Here is a 22,073-nt window from a genome sequence, read left to right on the forward strand (position 1 = left end):
CCGTTGGTACAAACATTAGAAAAATCATCTAAAGCTAGTATTTTTTCACCTTATCAGTACATACTTTAAACCGTAAATTTTAGGAAAAAACACTTTAAAATGTGTCCTAGAGCTGACCTAGTTACACCTGGCTGATAATTAGAGTAAACAAAGACATGTTAAAATTATTACTGACGATTTCATATAAAGTTCTACTCAAGAATCAGATCCGGGTATTTGCAGAATCTTAAAAAGTGAACAGATGGCCAGTATTCTTCCCTGGGAAAGGCAGCAACCTTCTTTATGAATACATTATCCGTTAAAGTCAAAGTTATCATTTCAATAAGAGTTTTGAGCATGGCACAAGTCCTAAAAAAAGAAGTGGGGTGACGCTGCCACCGGAAGGGAAGTCACGACAGGAAGTGACGTCACGAAAGGTGCCGGGCTCCTCGTCCCAGAGAGGCCAAAGAGTGAAGTCCAGCTGTTTGGCAGGGGGGACGGCGCCCCCCCCCCTGTAAAATAAGTGGGGGACGCCGTCCACCCACGTGGTACCCTGACTCGAGCCCTGGTTAGTTCGAGGCTACCGTCGCACTGCGAAGCCGAAGATTTTATGACTTCTACAGTGAAGCTTGAACCCGCCCCTCTTCTCCATTGGCTGGCCTCGTAAATGCTGGCCAGCCATTGGAGGAGAGGGGCGTCCCTCTGTTCAGGCCCCGTCTTGGCCCCGTTTTGAGCAAATTTGAGGGCGTTTTTTTTGCATTTTTTAATCAGTGACGTCATCCGTCACTCTGCAAAAAAACACGCCCCCGAATCCGAAAATGGCTGTGAGTTTCTCCGAGGCATTTTCGCCTCGCCTCGGAGAAACGTGGTGGTGTGGAGCGCTCCTCGGGGAGACCGGCGTGCTGGACCCGCTTCTACAATGCAGGTGAGAGGCCCTTTTCTGCCCCCCTCTTCCCTCGTTGTGCTTGCTTTCTTGGTTGCCCGCCCGCCCGCTCCTCGTTGTGCTTTGTTTCCCGCCCGTGAGTGAGCATTTTTCACTGTGTGATTAGGGTGCGGGGTTTTGTGCCAGGCACGTCTTGGGAATTTGTATTTCCTCTCTCCAGAGGCGCCAAAAAAAAACTTTCGAGGCTGCCGCCAATATCCTAGGGAGGTTCAACATCCCTTAATAGACACTAGCTGTTTAAAGCTTCAAAACAATTATCTGGAAACCTGTCATTTGCAGGGATTTCCAGTTAATAGTATGTGGACTCTCCAGATTCCCGTGTGAAAGAGCTGCTACCGAGTGACACACGGCGCCCTGCACTGATAATTCTTCAGTGTCTGACAGGGCACAAATAAAATAATAATAAAAGTGTCAATACGTATTTTACCAGGTAATGGGAATGATTCAGTACACAGTTGTGAGTCATTTCAGGCAGGGCTTCCAGTATTGTGATTAACGCATGGATTTGTGGGGCAGTTTTATATATTAACGCTAATTCGGGGATTAAGTAATTTGACAAGGAACACAGGATGTCTTGAGCATACGCCTTGAATCGGATTTAGCTCCCCAGTTCCAAATTCGACACCTCAGGCCATAACGCCACATCCTCTCCCCGTGCTAGTTTTAACTTGGAAATTCAAATTCAGCTCTATCGAAGCATCTCTATAGCGATCTGCACAATTGTGTATTGCTACACAGGTCTGCAGACCGTCCACACTTCCCCTTCTTACCTTAACTTCCCTTGTAGAAGGAGGTTTCGCACCCATAGCCCTGCAAGTCCACTTCATTAATGCTCTGTTGGCAGTGCTTCGGTAATTAAGACATACATTGAAAAGGCCCCTATATTCGTGTCCTGGACATTACAAGTGAAAATAATAGTTATTTTCGTGAAAGTGTGTACAAGTAAATGATGCTGATGTTATCAATGGGTTGTTTCCCACGATTTACTTAATGTTGCATGTGTCTCTGTCCTACGAATGATTTCCTTTTGCATATTAAAGACTGAGTCACCGCTAGGTGTCTGGGTGAGGTCCGAATGTGGATGAGTGTTAATGATGGGGCACAACTGAGAGCTCTGGAGTTTAGGCTATAGGCAATTCCTAACATTGCCTGTCATAAAGGTGCTCTGACTAAAAGCTTATCTAATCATTGGCTTCTCTACCGAGTACACAGAGAGGTGGTCACCTAGATGGTAATCATAATTGCAAATTTTTGGGAAAGTGTATGAAGGAGCTATGCAGTCATGGAAATAGTGATAGCACGACAGGAAAAGTAAGTGCAGTGTATATGTTTAAGAAAGTTGAATTTTCATATGTTTAAGAAAGTTGATTCTGCAGTGGAGGAGATAAAAGGAGGTACATTCAAAGGAGAGGGTGAAAAGACAGCAATGTAAAGGTAAGAGATGAAGTGTGATACATGCAGGTGTAGAAATTTCAGAAAGAGCTGTGCCAAGAAAGCGGGTCCAAGTGACTAAGAGAGAGATTGCATTGGAAAGTGATGTGAAGAATGCGAGTTGCTGTTCTTTTATCTGATATTGAATACAAATAAGTAAGTGCTAATAGGCATTTGTAAATCTGAAAGGTCTGTTTTTTATTTAGATTTTTGTTGCCTTAGTGATGTGTTTGGAAGTACTAACGGAAAACACAGAGAGAGGTGCCACATAGTAGTCAAGGAGCATGCTTTAAGTTCAGGATTCTAAGTCACATTTCGGCTACTCCATATGTAGTATTCTTAATTACTGTTCTAGGCGATGCCAGTTTTGAGACTGTTAGACCTGTCTGCCCTTTGGGTAGTCCCTTCTAATTTATTTTTGTCCCCTTTTTGCCCCTCAAAACCTTTAATTTTTAAGTCCACTGTATCTTTTTGGTGTTGCCCTAGGGGGTCAGGTGCTCCTTGACCCTCATAGGTCCTCATAGTTTTTTTCCTGAGGCCTAGGTGCCTTCCTGACTGAATTTACAAGACTCACAAAATGGTGGCCAGTAACTGCCATAACTGGCACTTCAGGAAAAAGGGCCATTAGGGTAACATAGGGAGACTCTAGAACATTGCAGCTAGTTCTGGTGACCTAAGGCTAGCCTATATAAGGCCAGGGTCAGAGCAGCCATTTTGTGGTGTCCAGTGAGCTGTTGTGGTAGCAGGTCAGGAAAGGAGTGAGGCGATCTTGTGGGGAGGAAGGCGCACTAAGAAAGGGGAGATCGACTTTTGAGCCGGCGGCCTCTTCGAGTGACGTGCCCCCTGCTCATCGACCAAACCCTATCGTGTGTGGGGACTGATTCTCACCCCTGACGCTGTGGAAGGGTTCCTCAACTAACCCCTATATGCGGTGGAAAGCTATCTGTTGTGGCAACACTAAGCAGGAGAGTTAGCGATTAAGGAGCCGCTCACCAGTGAAGCCCCTGTGGAGCTGTGTAGGAGTTCCCCATGGTGGTGTGACCAGCGGATGTGGGGGTGCGTGCCTGACGCCTGTGAAGCACATCGCATTGGTGAGGGGACGTCTAGCGGGCCGAGCACAGCTGACGCGAGAGGTCTCTCCAGCTGAGCTCGCGGTGTCGGAAGAAGAGCAGACAGAGGCCGGTGGGGGGCGGAGTCCTAGAATCCGGCCGAGCCGACGAGGGAAGTCCCCCGGAAGAAGTCGACGGAAGCCGGCTGTGGGCGGAGACCTGCCACTCTCGGAGCCAGCGAGGAAGGAACCCCGGAAGAGCTGGGTGCTGCCCTGACGCTCAGCGAGGACGACTCGGAGTTAGCCCGCGCTTCAGGAACCGAGCGGGGCCAGGTTGTTGACAACGGAGCCTTCCCCGGTTTGGGGAACAACACGGACCTGGTCTCAGAGCAATCAAATAAGACCGCTCAACTGAAGTAAGGAGGGTGATCGGTGGGGCGGGACAAGGAGGCCACATTGAGAACTCGGCCCTCACCGATCGACTTGCATCATCCCCAGGGCCTTGCGGCTACATAATAAACACCTCCTGAATGTCGCTAAGCTGAGGGAGGTCCCTCCAAGAGAGTGAGGGAACCTGTAACATTTCCAGAAACTGATCTAGGCAGGGAAATTGGGGCTACCTAGGGACCTTATCAGGTGGTGAACAGAGCAAGGAGAGGAACTTAAGTATCTTCCCTTAAATCCCTATGGGGGGGAGTTCAGAGTGCCCCGGAGCTAACCATCCCCAATAAGAGTGTCCCATTGAAGTTTTACCTGATTGTGGGTCAAGACCGTGCAACCTTTATTGTAACATCCAAGGAGGAATCTCTGCCAGGGTTTCATTGAAGGGAGTGAGACTGGTGTTAATATGAGCTCCAGGCATTAGATAAATATTCTGCGGGGTGTGATTCAGATAACTCTGTTTTTGAGCTAAAGCGCTGCTGAATAAACGGGGAGGGGTAAGGGACAAAGGATCTGCTGGAATTAGTAACCCTGAGCCTCTGAAAGTAAAGACAAGCATTGGAAATGCAATAGGTCTCGCAGCATTAGAGTTAGTGCTTTTAGAATTGTTTATGGTTTTTTTTTGTAAATCTTTAGCATTTTTGTTTCCTGTAGCCAATGCTAAAGAATTTCAAAAAAAAAAAAGCCATAAACATTTCTAAAAGCTCTGAAATGCAGTCTGAAATGCTGGATATATATTCAGTACAGATACACTATATTGTTAATGAAGACATAGGATATAATATGTTGTACTGTATACACACAATTAGATGGGAACGTGCTGTGTGTGTCAGCGATTGAAAGAGACTGCACTCAGAGTTGCTGTGCGCATCAGCGAAAAGATTGCAGAGTAGACACGCAATACTTGTACTAAAGTGTTGTGCGATTGTACTGTAGGCACGCAATTTAAAATCCAGCTAAACGCGTCAGCAGAGTTGCTGTGCGCATCAGCGAGTGAACTGTAAACTAGACACGCAGTTTTAAAATCAAGATGTGCGTATCAGCGAAAAGATTGCAGGGTAGACGACCAAATACTTGTACAAAAGTGCTCTGCGTGTCAGCGAAAGAACGTAAAAGTCTGCACTGGGCACTGCTGTGCGAGTCTGCAAGAAAGCATGGAGCTGCTGTGCGCATCAGTGAGTAAACTGTAAAGTAGGCACGCAATTTAAAATCCAACTGTGCGCGTCAGCGCCGCGGAGTTGCTGTGTGCATCAGCGAGTGAACTGTAACTTATACACACAATTTTAAAATCAAGCTGTGCGTATCAGCGAAAGGATTGCAGGGTAGACATGCAAATACTTGCACAAATGTGCTGTGCGTGCCAGCGAATGAGCATTAAAGTGCACACAGGGTCGCTGTGCGCGTGAGCGATAGAGCATGGAGCTGCTGTGTACATAAAATGGACACAAAGCTGGTGTGCACGTTAGTATTGGCACAAAGCTGTTGTACACGCTGTTGTCCGTCTGTAAAGGCTGCTGGGTGTGTCAGCCAAGGAGAATGAAGCTGGTTTGCGCGTCAAGGTTTCTAGGTGCGCAATCAAAGAGCAACGTCGGGTCAATGCGTTGCACGTTGCGTTCCAATGACGAATTTCTGGAATGCCACAGTTATATGGAGAAGTCCTAAAGTTCACAGAGGAAAGCACAGTGCCAGCACGAGGACGGGCAGTCACGAGCAGGTAGTTAAAGAAATAACATGGAACCACCCGGACAGCGGTAAAGTTAACAAGTGAAAGCGGGATGTAAGTAGGGGGGAGGAGAAGTCTGGGCAGGCAGGATGACTCAGGGGAGGGGGCGGAGCGGGGCAGAGCGGCATGTGGGTGTGAAGAAGCCGGGCCTTTGAAGTGAAGCTAAGCTTCACTTCAAAGGTGTCGGAGGAATGCGGGCGGCTGTGCACGCGCTTTTAAGCTCAATGCACATGCGCATTGAGCTTAAAAGTCACGGGCACTGCAAGGAATCGCCACGATTCCTTGCAAGTTGGATAAAGAGTGGATAAGCCCCCATAGTCTCGCAAGCTCGATGCGCATGCGCATCGACAGGCGAGACCTAAAAAATGTTGTATGTGTACTGATGAACTGATTCCCTGAATCCCATACTTAAAGTGTAATCATTTGATTGTCTATGTACTGGAAACCATATGCTGAGAACCAAGAAACTTATTCTTATAAAACAGCTCGTATTTTTCTAAGATTGGTGTAGTGTCTTTCTTTTCTAGTGGATGGGCGCTTAACACTTTATGCCTTGGGATAGACCTTCCTACGTCGCGCCAAGCTACCCTATGTGGTCTGGTAGTCCCAGGTCCAACATAATTGGTGTCCAGCGGTGGGATGAGAACTGTGCTTGCGTCCACTCTATAGTAACTTAGTGTACTCCACAGGCCTACACCTGGAGTTTTCTCCTTGCGGACTCCCTAATTAAATTTTAGTTTTTCCAAATGTACTCCTGGTGGTGGGTGGAGGAAGCTTCTAGTTACCCTCTGAAATAATTCTTTCCAAGTGGCTGTCCCGCACTCTTGGTGGCAAAATGGAATTCGCACTGGAGGAGTTAGAAACCTATAATGTGGCTCAACTCCGTGAATTTTGTCAAAATATGGGAGTGTTTTTCAAGTGTGGTGCTAAGAAGGGGGAACTTCAAACCAGCTTGAGGGCGTGGGTGGCAGCTCACCCGAATGGGAAGGAGGAGGAGGACACAGACAGGGAAACTGTCATCGGGGTAGATGTGCTGTTCCAATCTGAGAGGGAGAACTTACTGACAGGTCCCAGAACACTCTCAAGAGAGGGCAGCAGTGTCTCAGCGAGAAGCTTGACTGAAGCCGAACTAGCGGACAGGAGGGAAAAAAAGACAACTAAAATGGGAGTTAGCCAGGTTGGAAAAGGAGAAAGAGGAGCAGAGGATAGCTCATGAGTTGAAACTCAGAGAGTTAGATCTCAAGGCCCTGCAAGTAGGGACTTCCAATTCTCCAAACGGTGGCAGCGAATCAAAGGATTTGACCAGGGAACCCAGACCTTACCTAACTAAGGATGTAGTCGCCAGCTACAGTACAGGGGATGACATCGCCAAGTGGCTGGCCGCCTATGAGGTCTCCTTAAGAGCCCATGGGATTCTAGAGAAACACTGGGGGGGTGGCTTGTATAAGTACATGCCTCCTGCAGGGAGAGACACACTCTTGGCCCTAGAGCAGGGGGAGCAAACCCACTACCCCACCATGAAAGTGGCGCTAATCAGAAAGTTTGGACTGACTCCAGAAAAATACCGTCAAAAGTTTAGGGGTAGTCCCAAACTAGGCACACAGAATTGGGTGGATTTCTTGGACTACGCAAAGAAGGCATTAGAGGGCTGGGTGTAAGGCAGCGAGGTGGGGGACTATGAGGGGTTGTATGACCTTATACTCAGGGAGCACCTACTCGAGAAATGTTTTCCCGAGCTGCGTCAACACCTGGTGGACAGCAAGCTGACCAACCCCCGGAAGCTTGCAGAGGAGGCGGACATCTGGGCAAGTACCCGGGTGTCCTCAAAGGGGACTGGAGGGGATTCCCAAAGGGCCGGACAGGGCGCCCCCCAGAAGAAAGAGGGGGGAGATAAAAGAGGGAGTTCTCCAGGGAAAGGGAGCAGGATTCACTCCTAAGGCTAACCCGCCCGAAACCCTTATCTTGGCCAAAGTCAGCAGCTAAGGGTTGTCCACTGCTTTGAGTGTGGTGGGGTTGGACATTATAAGGGAGATGTCAAGTGCCCAAAGAGACCACCCCCTCCCACCGGAGGAAAAGCCCCGGGAGTAGCTAGTGTAGTGCTCGGGGAGGAGTTGCCCTTAGATAAGGGGGGTGAGTGGGCGGGTGTCACCTTAGTGTCCCTGGGAGATCGGGAGATGGTTCCTAAGATCCAGGTGCCCTCAAATACTGTCAAGTATGGGCAGTGGGTCACCATCAATGGCCAAAGAGGGGAGGCTCTGAGAGACACAGGAGCCAGTATGACTATGGTAAGGAGTCAACTGGTGTCTCCAGAGCAGGTGATTCCACATGTACTCCACCCCGCCGCGATGGCTGACGGCAGATTGGGCCACTACCCTGTGGCCGAGGATCCCTTTGAGTGGGAAGGGGTTGCAGGTTCACTTCGAGTTGCCGTAAGCCCTGCCGTGCCAGTCGATTGTCTGTTGGGAAATGACATGGAGCACAATGCTTGGAAGGAGGTGGAATACCGGACTCATTCGGAGATGCTGGGTACACCTGACTGGGCCTGTGCAAGCACGAGGTCCGCGACTACCCGGAGAGGGAGTTCGCCTGGGCTGGAGCCTGGAACAATGGCCCAGCCCGCTGCCAAAAAGGGAAAGAACCGAGGACAGGAGAAGCCTGCTTCGGCTTCCACGCCCCATGAGACAGATCGGCCACCTGCGGTGGTGGACCAGGAGTCCATGGAGGGGGAAGTAGTCTCCCTCGAGGACTTACCTATTCCTGCTGAGTGGCATGTGGAAGGAGGGCCTACCAGAGAGGAGTTTTGTAAGGGCCAGAAGGAGTGCCCTACCCTTGAGGGACTGAGGCGACAGGCCGAAGCCCAGGCAGCAGGGAACGTTGCTGGGAACTACCATATTTACTGGGAGGATGGACTCCTCTACAGTGAACCGAAGGTACCTTTGCCCGGGTCATCACGGGCCTTGGTAGTCCCTCAACGCTACCGAGTCCTTTTTTTTTTTTAGAACTGGCTCATGAAATTCCCTTGGCAGGACACTTAGGTCAGGACAAGACCTTTGCCCGGCTTGTCCCCCACTTTTACTGGCCTCAGACGAAAGTGGCCTCCGACACATACTGTCGGACATGTGTATCCTGCCAAGCCAGTGGGAAAACAGGGGTGAAGCTAAAAGCTCCCCTGGAACCACTTCCTGTCGTTAGCACCCCCTTTACAAGGGTGGGCATCGACATTGTGGGGCCATTGGATCCACCAACTACAGCTGGTCACAGGTTTATCCTGGTTCTGGTGGATCACGCCACACGGTACCCAGAGGCAATTCCTCTGAGGACTGTCACTGCACCTGTAGTGGCTAGGGCCCTGATGGGGATCTTTACCCGAGTGGGTTTCCCCAAGGAGGTTGTGTCCGACAGGGGGACCAACTTCATGTCAGCATATATGCGGGCTATGTGGAAGGAGTGTGAAGTTACCTACCGGTTTACCACTCCTTATCACCCCCAGACCAATGGTCTGGTGGAAAGGTTCAACAAGACCTTGAAAGGCATGATAAGAAGTCTGCCTGAGAGCCTGCGGAGGAAATGGGACGTCCTCCTACCCTGTTTGCTGTTTTCCTACAGGGAAGTGCCGCAGAAGGGAGTGGGCTTCAGCCCCTTCGAGCTTCTGTTTGGGCATCCTGTGCGTGGACCTCTCAGCCTGGTGAAAGATGGATGGGAAAAGTCTCCCAGGAAGCTTCCCCAGGATGTGGTGAGCTACATGCTGGCTTTCCGGAGCCAAATGGCTAAGTTGTGGAAGCAAGCTTCTGACAACTTGGAAGCCAGCCAAGCAGTGATGAAAGAGTGGTATGACCACAACGCTCACCCTGTGGAGTTGGAGCCTGGCCAGAAAGTGTGGGTGATGGAACCTGGAGAGCTAAGTGCCCTCCAGGATCGTTGGACAGGCCCCTTTGAGGTGTTGGAGAAGAAGGGTAAGGCCACCTACCTGGTGGATCTTAAGACCCCTCGACAGCCCCTACGGGTGCTGCATGCCAATCGCCTCAAACCCCACCACAAGAGGCCCGAGGTCATCTTGATGATCAATCAATCAATCAAAGACATTTATATAGCGCACTACTTACCCGGAGGGTCTCAAGGTGCTAGGGGGAGGGGGGGGGGGGGGGGGAGTGCTGCTACTGCTCGAACAGCCAGGTCTTGAGCTTCTTCCTGAAGGAGAGGTGGTCTTGGGTCAGGCGCAGGTCGGTCGGAAGGGAGTTCCAGGTCTTGGCGGCCAGGTAGGAGAAGGACCTTCCTCCTGCTGTCGTTCTCCGGATGCGGGGGACGGCGGCGAGGGCGTGGCTGGCTGAACGGAGCGGTCGTTTGGGAACGTGGAAGTTGATGCGGTTGTTGAGGTAGCTGGGGCCTTGGTCGTGTAGGGCTTTGTGTGCGTGGGTGAGGAGGCGGAAGGTGATTCTTTTGTTGACGGGGAGCCAGTGCAGGTCTCTCAGATGTCCTGAGATGTGGCTGTGTCGTGGGATGTCGAGGATGAGTCTGGCTGAGGCGTTCTGGATCCGCTGGAGTCTCTTCTGGAGCTTGGCGGTGGTTCCGGCGTAGAGTGCGTTGCCGTAGTCCAGTCGGCTGGTGACGAGGGCCTGGGTGACCGTCTTCCTTGTCTCGGTGGGGATCCACCGGAAGATCTTCCGTAGCATGCGCAGGATGTTGAAACATGACGAGGAGACGGCGTTTACTTGTCTGGTCATGGTGAGGGAGGAGTCCAAGATGAAGCCCAGGTTGCGTGCGTGGTCTGTCGGTTTGGGTGCGCTGCCCAGGGCGGGGGGCCACCAGGAGTCGTCCCAGGCGGAGGGCGAGGAACCCAGGATGAGGACTTCCGTCTTGTCTGAGTTCAGTTTCAGGCGGCTGGTCGTCATCCACTCGGCTACGTCTTTCATCCCTTCGTGAAGGCTGGCTCTGGCGGCGGCGGGGTCGCTGGTCAGGGAGAGGATCAGTTGGGTGTCGTCGGCGTAGGAGATGATGTTGAGGTTGTGTTGGCGTGCGATGGCTGCGAGGGGGCTCATGTAGACGTTGAAGAGGGTGGGGCTCAGCGAGGATCCTTGAGGGACGCCGCAGATGACTCCGGTGGCCTCTGACTTGTAAGGTGGTAGGCGGACTCTCTGTGTTCTTCCGTCGAGGAAGGAGATGATCCATTCCAGTGCTTTCTCCTGGATTCCGACGTTGCTGAGGCGCTGCACTAGGGTGCGGTGGCAGACAGTGTCGAAAGCCGCGGAGAGGTCTAGGAGGATGAGGGCCGCTGTTTCCCCGTTGTCCATCAGGGCTCGGATGTCATCGGTGGCAGCGATGAGGGCGGTCTCGGTGCTGTGGTTGGCTCGGAAGCCAGACTGTGAGGGGTCGAGGGATCCATTCGTCTCGAGGAAGGCGGCCAGCTGCTTGTTGACGGTCTTCTCGATGACTTTGGCTGGGAACGGGAGGAGCGAAATGGGGCGGTAATTCTTGAGTTCGGTGGGGTCCGCTGTAGGTTTCTTTAGTAGGGCGCTGAGTTCGGCGTGCTTCCACCTCTCCGGGAAGGTGGCGGTGTCGAAGGAGGTGTTGATGATGTCCCGCAGGTGGGGTGCGATGACTGCGTCGGCCTTGTTGAAGACGTGGTGAGGGCAGGGGTCGGTCGGAGATCCGGAGTGTGATGGAGCAGAGGAAGCGGAAAGCGAGCCTCTCCCTGATCTCTTTTGGTCTCAGGAAAAGGATGGGTCGGTGGAGGGAGTGATTCTCTCCCCATCCCTAACTCCTGAGCAGTGAGAGGACTGCCGCCAGGTCTTGGAGCAGTACTCTTCGCTGTTCTCCCTTGTCCCGGGAAGGACCCACCTGTGTACCCATGATGTGGACACAGGAGACAGCCCACCAGTGAAGTCTAAGACCTACCGGCTGTCTGACAAGGTGAAGGCCAGCATCCACGGTGAGGTTACCAAGATGCTGGAGCTGGGAGTCATTGAACCTTCTAGTAGCCCCTGGTCCAGTCCGGTGGTTCTAGTACCAAAAGCTGCCCCACCGGGCACCACTCCAGAACTGAGGTTCTGTGTGGATTACCGGGGACTGAACTCAGTGACCAAGACAGATGCACATCCGATCCCTAGGGAGGATGAACTTATTGACCGGCTGGGAGCTGCCCAATATGGGAGTAGCTTTGACCTTACTTCAGGGTACTGGCAGATCTCTTTTACAGGTGGAGCCAAGGAAAGGTCAGCCTTCTCCACACCTGAGGGCCACTACCAGTTCTGTGTGATGCCCTTCGGGCTCAAGAACGCCCCTGCCACTTTTCAGCGGCTGGTGAACCAGGTCCTCTCTGGAATGGAGGCTTTTTCTACTGCTTACCTGGATGACATTGCTGTCTTCAGTAGCAGTTGGGAGGACCATTTGTGTCACTTGCAAGCTGTTCTCCAGGCCCTGAAACAGGCTGGCTTGACAATCAAGGCCAGTAAATGTCAAATCGGGCAGGGGTCGGTTGTGTACCTAGGCCACTTGGTGGGCAGGGGAGCGGTGCAGCCCCTCCAGGCAAAGATTGAGGCAATCATGGCCTGGGAGCCCCCCCAAGACCCAAACTGAGGTCCAAGCTTTCCTGAGCCTCACAGGTTACTATCGTCGCTTTGTGAAGGGGTATGGCACTATTGTAGCGCCCTTCACTGAGCTCACTTCCAAGAAACAACCTTAACGGGTAGTCTGGACGGAGGCTTGTCAGCAGGCCTTTGAGAAGCTGAAACAAGCAATGTGTGCAGCACCAGTCCTGAGGGCCCCTGATTTCTCCAAAGAGTTCATTGTCCAGACAGACGCATTAGAGCATGGCATTGGGGCAGTGTTATCGCAACTCAATGAAGAGGGTCTGGATCAGCCTGTTGTCTTCCTATCTTGGAGACTGCTTCCCCGGGAACAGAAGTGGAGTGCAATAGAGCGAGAAGCCTTTGCGGTGGTATGGGCTCTGAAGAAGTTGGGGCCATACCTGTTTGGCTCGCACTTCCTGGTTCAGACTGACCACCGACCCCTTTGTTGGCTGATGCAAATGAAGGGGGAGAATCCCAAGTTGTTGAGATGGTCCATCTCCCTACAGGGAATGGACTTCCGGGTGGAACATCGGCCTGGAGTGGACCACGCCAATGCAGACGGTCTCTCTGGGTATTTCCGCCTTAGTGATGAGGACTCCCAAGGGGTTGGGTAGCTCTCCCCACTTTCAGCTGGGGGGGACGCATGTTAGACCTGTCTGCCCTTTGGGTAGTCCCTCCTAATTTATTATTTATTTTTGTCCCCTTTTTGCCCCTCAAAACCTTTAATTTGTATGTCCACTGTATCTTTTTGGTGTTGCCCTAGGGGGTCAGGTGCTCCTTGACCCTCATAGGTCCTCATAGTTTTTTTCCTGAGGCCTAGGTGCCTTCCTGACTGAATTTACAAGACTCACAAAATGGTGGCCAGTAACTGCCATAACTGGCACTTCAGGAAAAAGGGCCATAGGGTAACATAGGGAGACTCTAGAACCTTCCAGCTGGTTCTGGTGACCTAAGGCTAGCCTATATAAGGCCAGGGTCAGAGCAGCCATTTTGTGGTGTCCAGTGAGCTGTTGTGGTAACAGGTCAGGAAAGGAGTGAAGCGATCTTGTGGGGAGGAAGGCGCACTAAGAAAGGGGAGATCGACTTTTGAGCCGGCGGCCTCTTCGAGTGACGTGCCCCCTGCTCATCGACCAAACCCTATCGTGTGTGGGGACTGATTCTCACCACTGACGCTGTGGAAGGGTTCCTCAACTAACCCCTATATGCGGTGGAAAGCTATCTGTTGTGGCAACACTAAGCAGGAGAGTTAGCGATTAAGGAGCCGCTCACCAGTGAAGCCCTGTGGAGCTGTGTAGGAGTTCCCCATGGTGGTGTGACCAGCGGATGTGGGGGTGCGTGCCTGACGCCTGTGAAGCACATCGCATTGGTGAGGGGACGTCTAGCGGGCCGAGCGCAGCTGACGCGAGAGGTCTCTCCAGCTGAGCTCGCGGTGTCGGAAGAAGAGCAGACAGAGGCCGGTGGGGGGCAGAGTCCTGGAATCCGGCCGAGCCGACGAGGGAAGTTCCCCGGAAGAAGTCGACGGAAGCCGGCTGTGGGCGGAGACCTGCCACTCTCTGAGCCAGCGAGGAAGGAACCCCGGAAGAGCTGGGTGCTGCCCTGACGCTCAGCGAGGACGACTCGGAGTTAGCCCGCGCTTCAGGAACCGAGCGGGGCCAGGTTGTTGACAACGGAGCCTTCCCCGGTTTGGGGAACAACACGGACCCGGTCTCAGAGCAATCAAATAGGACCGCTCAACTGAAGTAAGGAGGGTGATCGGTGAGGCGGGACAAGGAGGCCAAATTGAGAACTCGGCCCTCACCGATCGACTTGCATCATCCCAGGGCCTTGCGGGCTACATAATAAACACCTCCCGAATGTCGCTAAGCTGAGGGAGGTCCCTCCAAGAGAGTGAGGGAACCTGTAACATTTCCAGAAACTGATCTAGGCAGGGAAATTGGGGCTACCTAGGGACCTTATCAGGTGGTGAACAGAGCAAGGAGAGGAACTTAAGTATCTTCCCTTAAATCCCTATGGGATGGGGTTCAGAGTGCCCCGGAGCTAACCATCCCCAATAAGAGTGTCCATTGAAGTTTTACCTGATTGTGGGTCAAGACAGTGCAACCTTTATTGTAACATCCAAGGAGGAATCTCTGCCAGGGTTTCATTGAAGGGAGTGAGACTGGTGATAATATGAGCTCCAGGCATTAGATAAATATTCTGCGGGGTGTGATTCAGATAACTCTGTTTTTGAGCTAAAGCGCTGCTGAATAAACGGGGAGGGGTATGGGACAAAGATCTGCTGGAATTAGTAACCCTGAGCCTCTGAAAGTAAAGAAAAATGTTGTATGTGTACTGATGAACTGATTCCCTGAATCCCATACTTAAAGTGTAATCATTTGATTGTCTATGTACTGGAAATCATATGCTGAGAACCAAGAAACTTATTCTTATAAAACAGCTCGTATTTTTCTAAGATTGGTGTAGTGTCTTTCTTTTCTAGTGGATGGGCGCTGTGTTACTAAAAGGGTACGACGCAAGCTTAACACTTTATGCCTTGGGATAGACCTTCCTATTTCGCGCCAAGCTACCCTATGTGGTCTGGTAGTCCCAGGTCCAACAGAGACCCTTCCCCGTTTTTAGGTCTCGGCTGCGAAAGGCTGCGCTTGCAGACTCTCTGTGTGTGTGTGGCTCTGTCTGTGTGTGTATGTGTGTGTTGGGCTCTGTGTGGGTTGCTTTTTTTGTAGGTGGGTCTGTGTGAGGGTGGCTCTGTGTGTGTGTGTGTGTGTGTGTGTGGCTCTGTGTCCGCTAATACTCTCTACTACTCTCTAATGCTCACCTATTGCCATTGTAAATGACAATACCATTAATTTGTTTTTAAAAAAACAAAAAATGAAAAAAATGCCATTTGCAATGCCAATAGCTCTAACTTTAACAAAGCCGAGACCATTGCATTGTAAATGCTTGTTTTTAGAACTATACACATTGAACAGAATTCGTCTAAAACTGACTCAAAGCCATACACGGACATTCACCTGCCAACCTATGTCTGTAGCCCACTCAGTTTACTTTTTCAAGGTTCCCCAAGAAGCAAACTCCTGAAGGCAAGATTGTGTTATACCACAGCAGAGACAAGAGAATGTTAAATCAGAGTAGTTCGTTTCATTTTGTTTTAGACTTTGGAGTTTAGTACTGCTGGCTGTGAAAAAATAATCTACAACTAACAAAATGTAAAGAATAAACACATTATTATCATGATTCAAAATAGGTTTCCCTCAATTAAAACGTCACTCCTATATCTGGTAGCGGTCTCTCTCGCTGTGACTGTGACATAATCGGGTCCCCAAAGAAGCAGAACTTTGACGAAGGAGGTAAGATTAGAAATACAACACGCAGTTTTGCGGGGAACGCGCTGTGACTCATTGAGCTTCGCCGCCCAAACAGATCATGCATGCGCGCACGGACTCACCCAGTACCTGCAGGTGTGGCTGAGGGGTAACCTAGTAGGACTCCAGAAACATCTACTTACACCCCTTCTTAATAGCAAGGGCCATTACCGCCAATGCCTCCAAAAGCAGAGTCCTAAAACGAGAGCCAAGGACTGTGAAAAGAAGCCCCAACTAAACCAACCCACATAACGATAGAAGTTGACTACGCTAATGGACACTCACAAAACAAAGTGTCACAAAGATTAGGGACGCGTAATGTGATATTAGGAAGAGCAAATGGTCGAATAAGTTGACATTAACCCCATCTCGTCAGCCAGGCATGCTAAATTAAAAGTTAGGAAAGGCAGTTGAATGTATCTCTCTTTACTCCGCCATTGCGGACTATAAAAGTGGTGTTTTAAGATATAATGTGACTACACCAAAGCTTCTTAAAGCAAGTAACCCCCGTGTAGCATCAGTTAGAGAAAACACAGTACCTCCTCCCCTCCACTATGGAAACTAACCAAATTAGTCAATTTGGAGTGCAATTACGGAAAATAAAGTGCTCACACGGGGTGGGTGTTGGTGAGTGTCGGCGCATGCGTCTTGGTGCTGCCTGATCCTATTTCATTTTCTGCTCTGTGTGACTGGCTGCCAAGCGCCATTACGCTGCTGGAGGCGGATAGCGGTCTGGAATCATGTCGCGCTACGGCGGGCGTTACCAAGGGGGTAGGTGAAAACGAGAGACAGGGCAGCAGCCCGGGGTAAGTGAACTGTCAAAAGAGAGCCAGGGCAACAACTCCACACCAGTTTGGATGCTGCAGCAGACTCGCTACAGTTGGTGTCGCGGCGAGGATCACAGTGTAGGAGCACTAGACGTTTTAATAAGTTCTTTTTGATTAGCGTGTTTCGCGGGTAGAAACCGTCGGCAGTGGTTCGACACTCGCTTCTTTTTTACGGCTACTACCCTTGATTCGTTTTGTTGCAGTAAACTGCGTGCCTCCCCTCCTCACTCAAAATGGATGCCGAGCAAACGGCACTGGCTCAAGCGCTGCGCTTCAGAACCTCGCGTGCTGAGCTGCGACCCACCGTGAAATGCACAGGCCCGCATGTGCTGAGAAACCATGGCCTAATCCATTCTAGAAGCTTAAATAAACAAGCATTGGAAATGCAATAGGTCTCGCAGCATTAGAGTTAGTGCTTTTAGAATTGTTTATGGGTTTTTTGTTGTAAATCTTTAGCATTTTTATTTCTTGTAGCCAATGCTAAAGAATTACAAATCAAAAAAGCCATAAACAATTGTAAAAGCTTTAACTAAAAATCCTCTGAGACCTATTGCACTGTGTGAGGGTGAGGGTGAGTGAGGGGTTGAGGGTGAGTGAGGGGTTGAGGGTGAGTGAGAGTGAGAGTGAGTGAGGGTGGGAGGTAAGGTTTTTTTTCCCTTCATTTTATAGATTTGGTAAAGGGATGAAAGGCCAGGTTATGCATGACTCCTCAATTACTCATCTGCCCCTTCATAGCATTTGAAAGCAGGGGCAGGAGGTTTTGATGGAGATACATAACATAAAGTTATAGATGGGTAAAACGTTAATTACGTGGATATTTTTCAATTCAGGGTTCTGAGTGACGTCATAGAACACTCGAGCTTCGCTCTTAGCTTGAAGCAATGACACTGCCTGAATATAATTTAATGTGCTGCTCAGAGCCACATTTTACACTGCTATGACTGATTCTCTGCTGCATGCCAATAAGTCGATTTGTGATGAAGTGTCACACAAAAGACATTGTTATGTCACTGATCCAGCGGGCTATAGAAAATATATCATAAACTATGCTACCCAACTTCATAACCTATAAACAAAATTCTATACTAAATATGGACCCATTTATGAACCTGATATATTTTGGGCCTACTGAATCAGGTGGTCAGAATAAATCTATATACACATTATCTACACACTATATACATATTTATACATTTGCAGAAAGAATATTGTCATTAGAATAAAACCCAACCATTTAAACGACCACCATAGGCGACGTGATCTAGCTAATGGTAACCTATACTTCTAAATAATCAAGACCAGCTTGTTTGTCAAAAGTAAGATTTTATTTTCTAAATTATGATATATAAGTTGAAAGTTTTATAAATGAAATTTATTTGCAATAAAGCAAGCATGATGGTAAGAAATATGAAAAAAATACAATTTAAGCAATTGAATCAAATTTAAAGAAATTATATAAAGTTTAGCATTTCTAAAACCTATTTCCCTAACTGAGCTAAATAGACAGAAATTAAAGTAAAGATCTTTGAGGATTCTTACATGCTCCACGCAAAGTCCAGCAGCACATCACCCTCATCGGAAAGTCAGAAAGCAGCAGCCAGCCCAACCCTAAGGGCATGACTTTTTATACCTTTCTACGCTAACTAAACTAGCAAAGGAAAGTTTTCAGAATTACTCGACGTCCCATTGGCTGAGAGTGACAAGTGACATGTCACCCGATTCTTAAAAAGTTCCACAAAATCATGTCTTACAAAGACCATTGTCTCTTCCACGTGAAGCCAGAGGCTTCCTACGATTGCAACTTTGTATCAAGTCATCCTCGCAGCTTCCACAGTCTTTCAGTGCAACTTCCGCGGATGCCAAGTTAAGGACTGACAAAAAGTTCACTTTCGACCTTGGCCATGTCCGACAGAATGATGTCAGCTCTTCAGTTTTGCTTTGTGAATGCAGCTTCAATAAACGTTTTAATTCAGAATGGGCGTCTCGTGACTTTCTGCAGAATTACAGATCAGCTTTTATTTTGCGGCTCAAATAGCTAGGCCTCAAAAGCAGGCAACTTATGATTTCTAGTATAAAACAAACACAAGAAAAGTATTAATGTAAGAAATAAAGTATTTTCTGTATCCACCCCATGTTTTACTAATTAATTAACCCACCCTATTAATCAAAATGTTACCTAGCCATTGCAAACAAATAAAGCAGCGTTTATATTTACCAGTCTCCGTTTTTCAATGAGACCCATATGCACCTAGAATAGTAGAAATGACATTACACAGACAAGGAAAAGCAAAACAAGCACATGCTTATTTAAGTTTGCAGCAATTAGTAATGACAAAAACGAAAACAATAAATTATTTTATTATTTTGCACGGACAAAAAGATGCAACATTTATGCACGTTTATGAGCACACATGTTAGTCCCCCCACGTGTAAAGTTTAATCTAGGTTGTATTAGCACGACATATCACAAATCATTAATAATTTTATTCATGTTATGGAAATGTGACTTTGCGAGTTTAAACAAAATTTTGTTTTCTATCTCGCTCCATCAACTCCCTCATCTGGTGATTAACAAATCACCACACCAGCACTCAGAATTTTGGTAAATTAAAATTTTAAGAAATCGATTCAAATTCATTTGTATTAGTAAAACCTAAAAGTCTGTTTCAGCATAATCTTTGCAATTAACATGACGCTCTCTATGTAACTCCTGTAACTCAATCTCCCTTTCCTCTTCTTTTCTGAGTTTATAGATTCTTTTCTTTTCTCTCAAATGCTTCTTTCTCTTATGTAACAAACAACCTACTTTAGTCAAAATAAAAATGAATACTATTATAATCAAAGGTGCCAGAATCTTGCCAAGAATTGAACTTCCGATATTATGAAACCAGTTTTTAATTGCTTGAAACCTTTTTGAAAGTTTCCCAGTAAAATCTTCTTCTTCTAAAGGAATTATTTCTGAATGCATTTGTGTAATATTCTTAATATACATTTCAATATTTTTACTTTCATCCGGTATATATGTACAGCAATGTTGGACATGTAAAATGCCACAGACTCCTCCCTCTTTTGCTAGGAGTATGTCTAAAGCAAGACGATCTTGAATTACCATGGATCTAATAGCAATAACTTCAACATTCACTAATTGAAACCCATCAGCAGTGTCAGTTGATAATCTATCAACTATAGTGGATAATTTTCTGATTCTCCCTGCATTTAGGGTTATACCAACAAAAGGTATTACAGCTTGGAAAATATCTCCCAGAACTTCAGTAAAAGTTTCTCTTTTAGCTCTATTTACATAATTATGAATTTTAAACAATCCTTCTGAATCTCTGTCAACATGAAACACTTTAGGAAAAACAATTCCCACATAACAAGTTCCATACCAATGGTCTGGAAGGTTATAGTAAGCTTTGTCACCACAAACAAAATAAATTCCAGGAAAGATAGGATCTTTTCCACCTTTAAATCCCCAACCTCCCATAATCTGATAAGTATCTTCACAGTTACTTGCACCTACAAAATAATTATCAAAAAGTGTATTATCTCTTCTAATACAAAGCTTTCCACTAACAGGTTTGTCTATGTGAATTGCAATATTTTCAAGCATTTTGCCATTTAATTTCTCATCCTCTTTTTGCCAGAAGGATGACTTAGTCTGCTTGACTAATTCATTTCTCTTATAAATTGCTCTTCTCTCCTCTACCATATTCAAAAATTTCTTTCCTTCAGCACTTAATTTACATGTTAGATTATTCTTATAAGCATACTCATAAGTGAGTTCGTTAGTAACAAGGAAATATTCTCTCATTTGTTTAGCTTTCTTATGTTTATTTAAAGCATTATCAATTTTAACATTAGCAAAAATCTCATCATAATTTGAATAATAATATTCTAAACGACCAGTTTGATAAAATAAACTAGTTAATACACTACATGTAACAGCATAAGTGAGAGGAAGCATATTATATGTTACTCCCTCAGAAACAGAAGCGGGTAATTTAACGCATACATAACAGTCCTTTGCATCCATTACCTTTACATATTCACTCAAAAGCTTTGTGAATGTATTGCTTGAAAAATCACCTATTGATTTATCTTGATGAATGTTAGGCTGATGATCAATTACTTTTGCAGATGTACTATGTTTAGTTTGGCTAACCAGAGCTTTGCTTGTTATGTTAACTTTGTGTAATTCTCTATTCATTTCTAATGGTATAATCACAGCTAGTACCAACCAGAGCAGAACTAAAATGAGCAGACATACCAGAGTCATCTTACAGCATCTTTTAAAAACAGAACATCTTGAAGTGCTCTCCTTAACGTAAGGCATTTTTAGGTTAGTTTTAGCCTAAAAAAAAAATAAATTTTAAAATTTATATACACCCCCCTTTTAAAATATATTTTTCTTTTATAACCCTAAACAATATTTCTTCGACCTTATGTCATACATAAGTTTTCTTCTACTAAACAGTTTTTCTTCGACCTTGTGTCAACTAACAGGATTTCTTCAGCCTTTTGCCAATTTAATAAATTTGTACTTCAATCATTGTCACTAATTTCTTGGATTTCGTTCTCTTCTTCACTACTATCATATATGTCTATAACAGGTGGAATTACTAAGTAAGTCCACTCAGGAGACTTGTATTTCTGGTTTGGTTTAATTATTCTCTTCCCTTTTCTCGATATCACTTCTATTTTTCTTCCAACTCCAACTTCTTTTCCAGGACTCTTTTGACTACTTATTTCTTCAACTTGTTCTATTGGCTTTTTGATTAATCTTACTCTCAATCTTCCACCAGGCCAGTAGTCTGCTTTTCTCACGTATTTCTTCTTTGGTTCAGAATTATTTGATTCTGACTTCCAATTCCTTTTCTTTCCGTTTTCACTTCCACCTTCCACTTCACTTTCTTCTGTTTCGTAGTCTGAAATTTCAATTGACTCAGGAACTTCTCTATTCGGCAATTTCACTCCTTCCGGAACTTCACTTTGTCTTCCATCACTCGTACTCGGTAATTCGTTCTCCTCCTCTTCTTCAATTACCTCTAGCTTCCCAGATTTCGGATTTTTGTTCCTTACTTCAGAGCTTGTTCTCTGCCTTTCGATACTCTCCTGGTCTGAAACTTCCTTTGGTTCAGCTTCTTTGTCTTCTATATAGACATCTGAATCTTCAGTTATCTTTCCTTTTAACAGATTCTCTTCACCTTCAGAATCTATTTCAATTATTTCTAAGTCTTTTCTTGTCAGATTTCCATTCACTGGCACAGTTTCCAGATGTCGACTTTCTTGTCGATCTTCAGAATCTGGAATTATTTCACCTTCTGTTCTGTCTTCTGCTTCAGAATCAGAATCATCTGTGGTATCACTCTCAACATCAGAACTCTCAGGAGTTGGTATTGGAATAGTATGACTTGGATGAATCCAGCGCTTCAATCCTCTGCACTTTACAGCATTAGTAGTGATCAAGATTACCTGCCTAGGTTTCTGCCATCTAGGAGATAGACAATTCCTCCTCCGATGTACTTTCGTTCTGACCCAGTCTCCAGGTCTCAGATCATGTGTCAAAACTTTGTCATTTGATTGAGCTTCAGTTCCAACCTGATTAGACACAGAAGTTACCATATCAGATAACCTTTTACAGTAATCCAAAATTGCACTGTCATTTATGCTCAACAGTTTACCTACAGGTACAAAAGCTTGCCTCATAACTCTTCCCATTAAAATTTCATGAGGACTCAGACCTGTCTTTT

General features: G+C 47.1%; 2 protein-coding genes across 4 annotated transcripts in view; one reads left to right on the forward strand and one right to left on the reverse strand.

Moving 5' to 3' along the window:
- GEMIN6 (gem nuclear organelle associated protein 6) overlaps window positions 1-16,124 on the reverse strand; it is a 95,126-nt gene extending 79,002 nt beyond the window's left edge. The window contains exon 1 of one of the 3 annotated variants that reach the window (XM_078649014.1): window positions 16,106-16,124. The gene's annotated coding sequence lies outside the window, so the exon portion shown is untranslated. Of the gene's footprint in view, window positions 1-15,576; window positions 15,695-16,105 lie in introns of those variants that run through there. The other 2 variants (XM_078649013.1, XM_078649012.1) reach the window with 2 other exon arrangements.
- The window catches only part of LOC144763426 (serine/arginine-rich splicing factor 7-like), a 91,290-nt gene continuing 85,335 nt past the window's right edge, over window positions 16,119-22,073 (forward strand). Inside the window, exon 1 of the mRNA XM_078649011.1 lies at window positions 16,119-16,264. Within this exon, the coding sequence (XP_078505137.1) occupies window positions 16,234-16,264 (31 nt within the window). The 5' untranslated portion in view covers window positions 16,119-16,233. The remainder of the gene's footprint in view (window positions 16,265-22,073) is intronic.

The sequence above is a fragment of the Lissotriton helveticus genome, chromosome 6, assembly GCF_964261635.1.
Source record: "Lissotriton helveticus chromosome 6, aLisHel1.1, whole genome shotgun sequence".
In the NCBI taxonomy this organism is placed as follows: domain Eukaryota; kingdom Metazoa; phylum Chordata; class Amphibia; order Caudata; family Salamandridae; genus Lissotriton; species Lissotriton helveticus.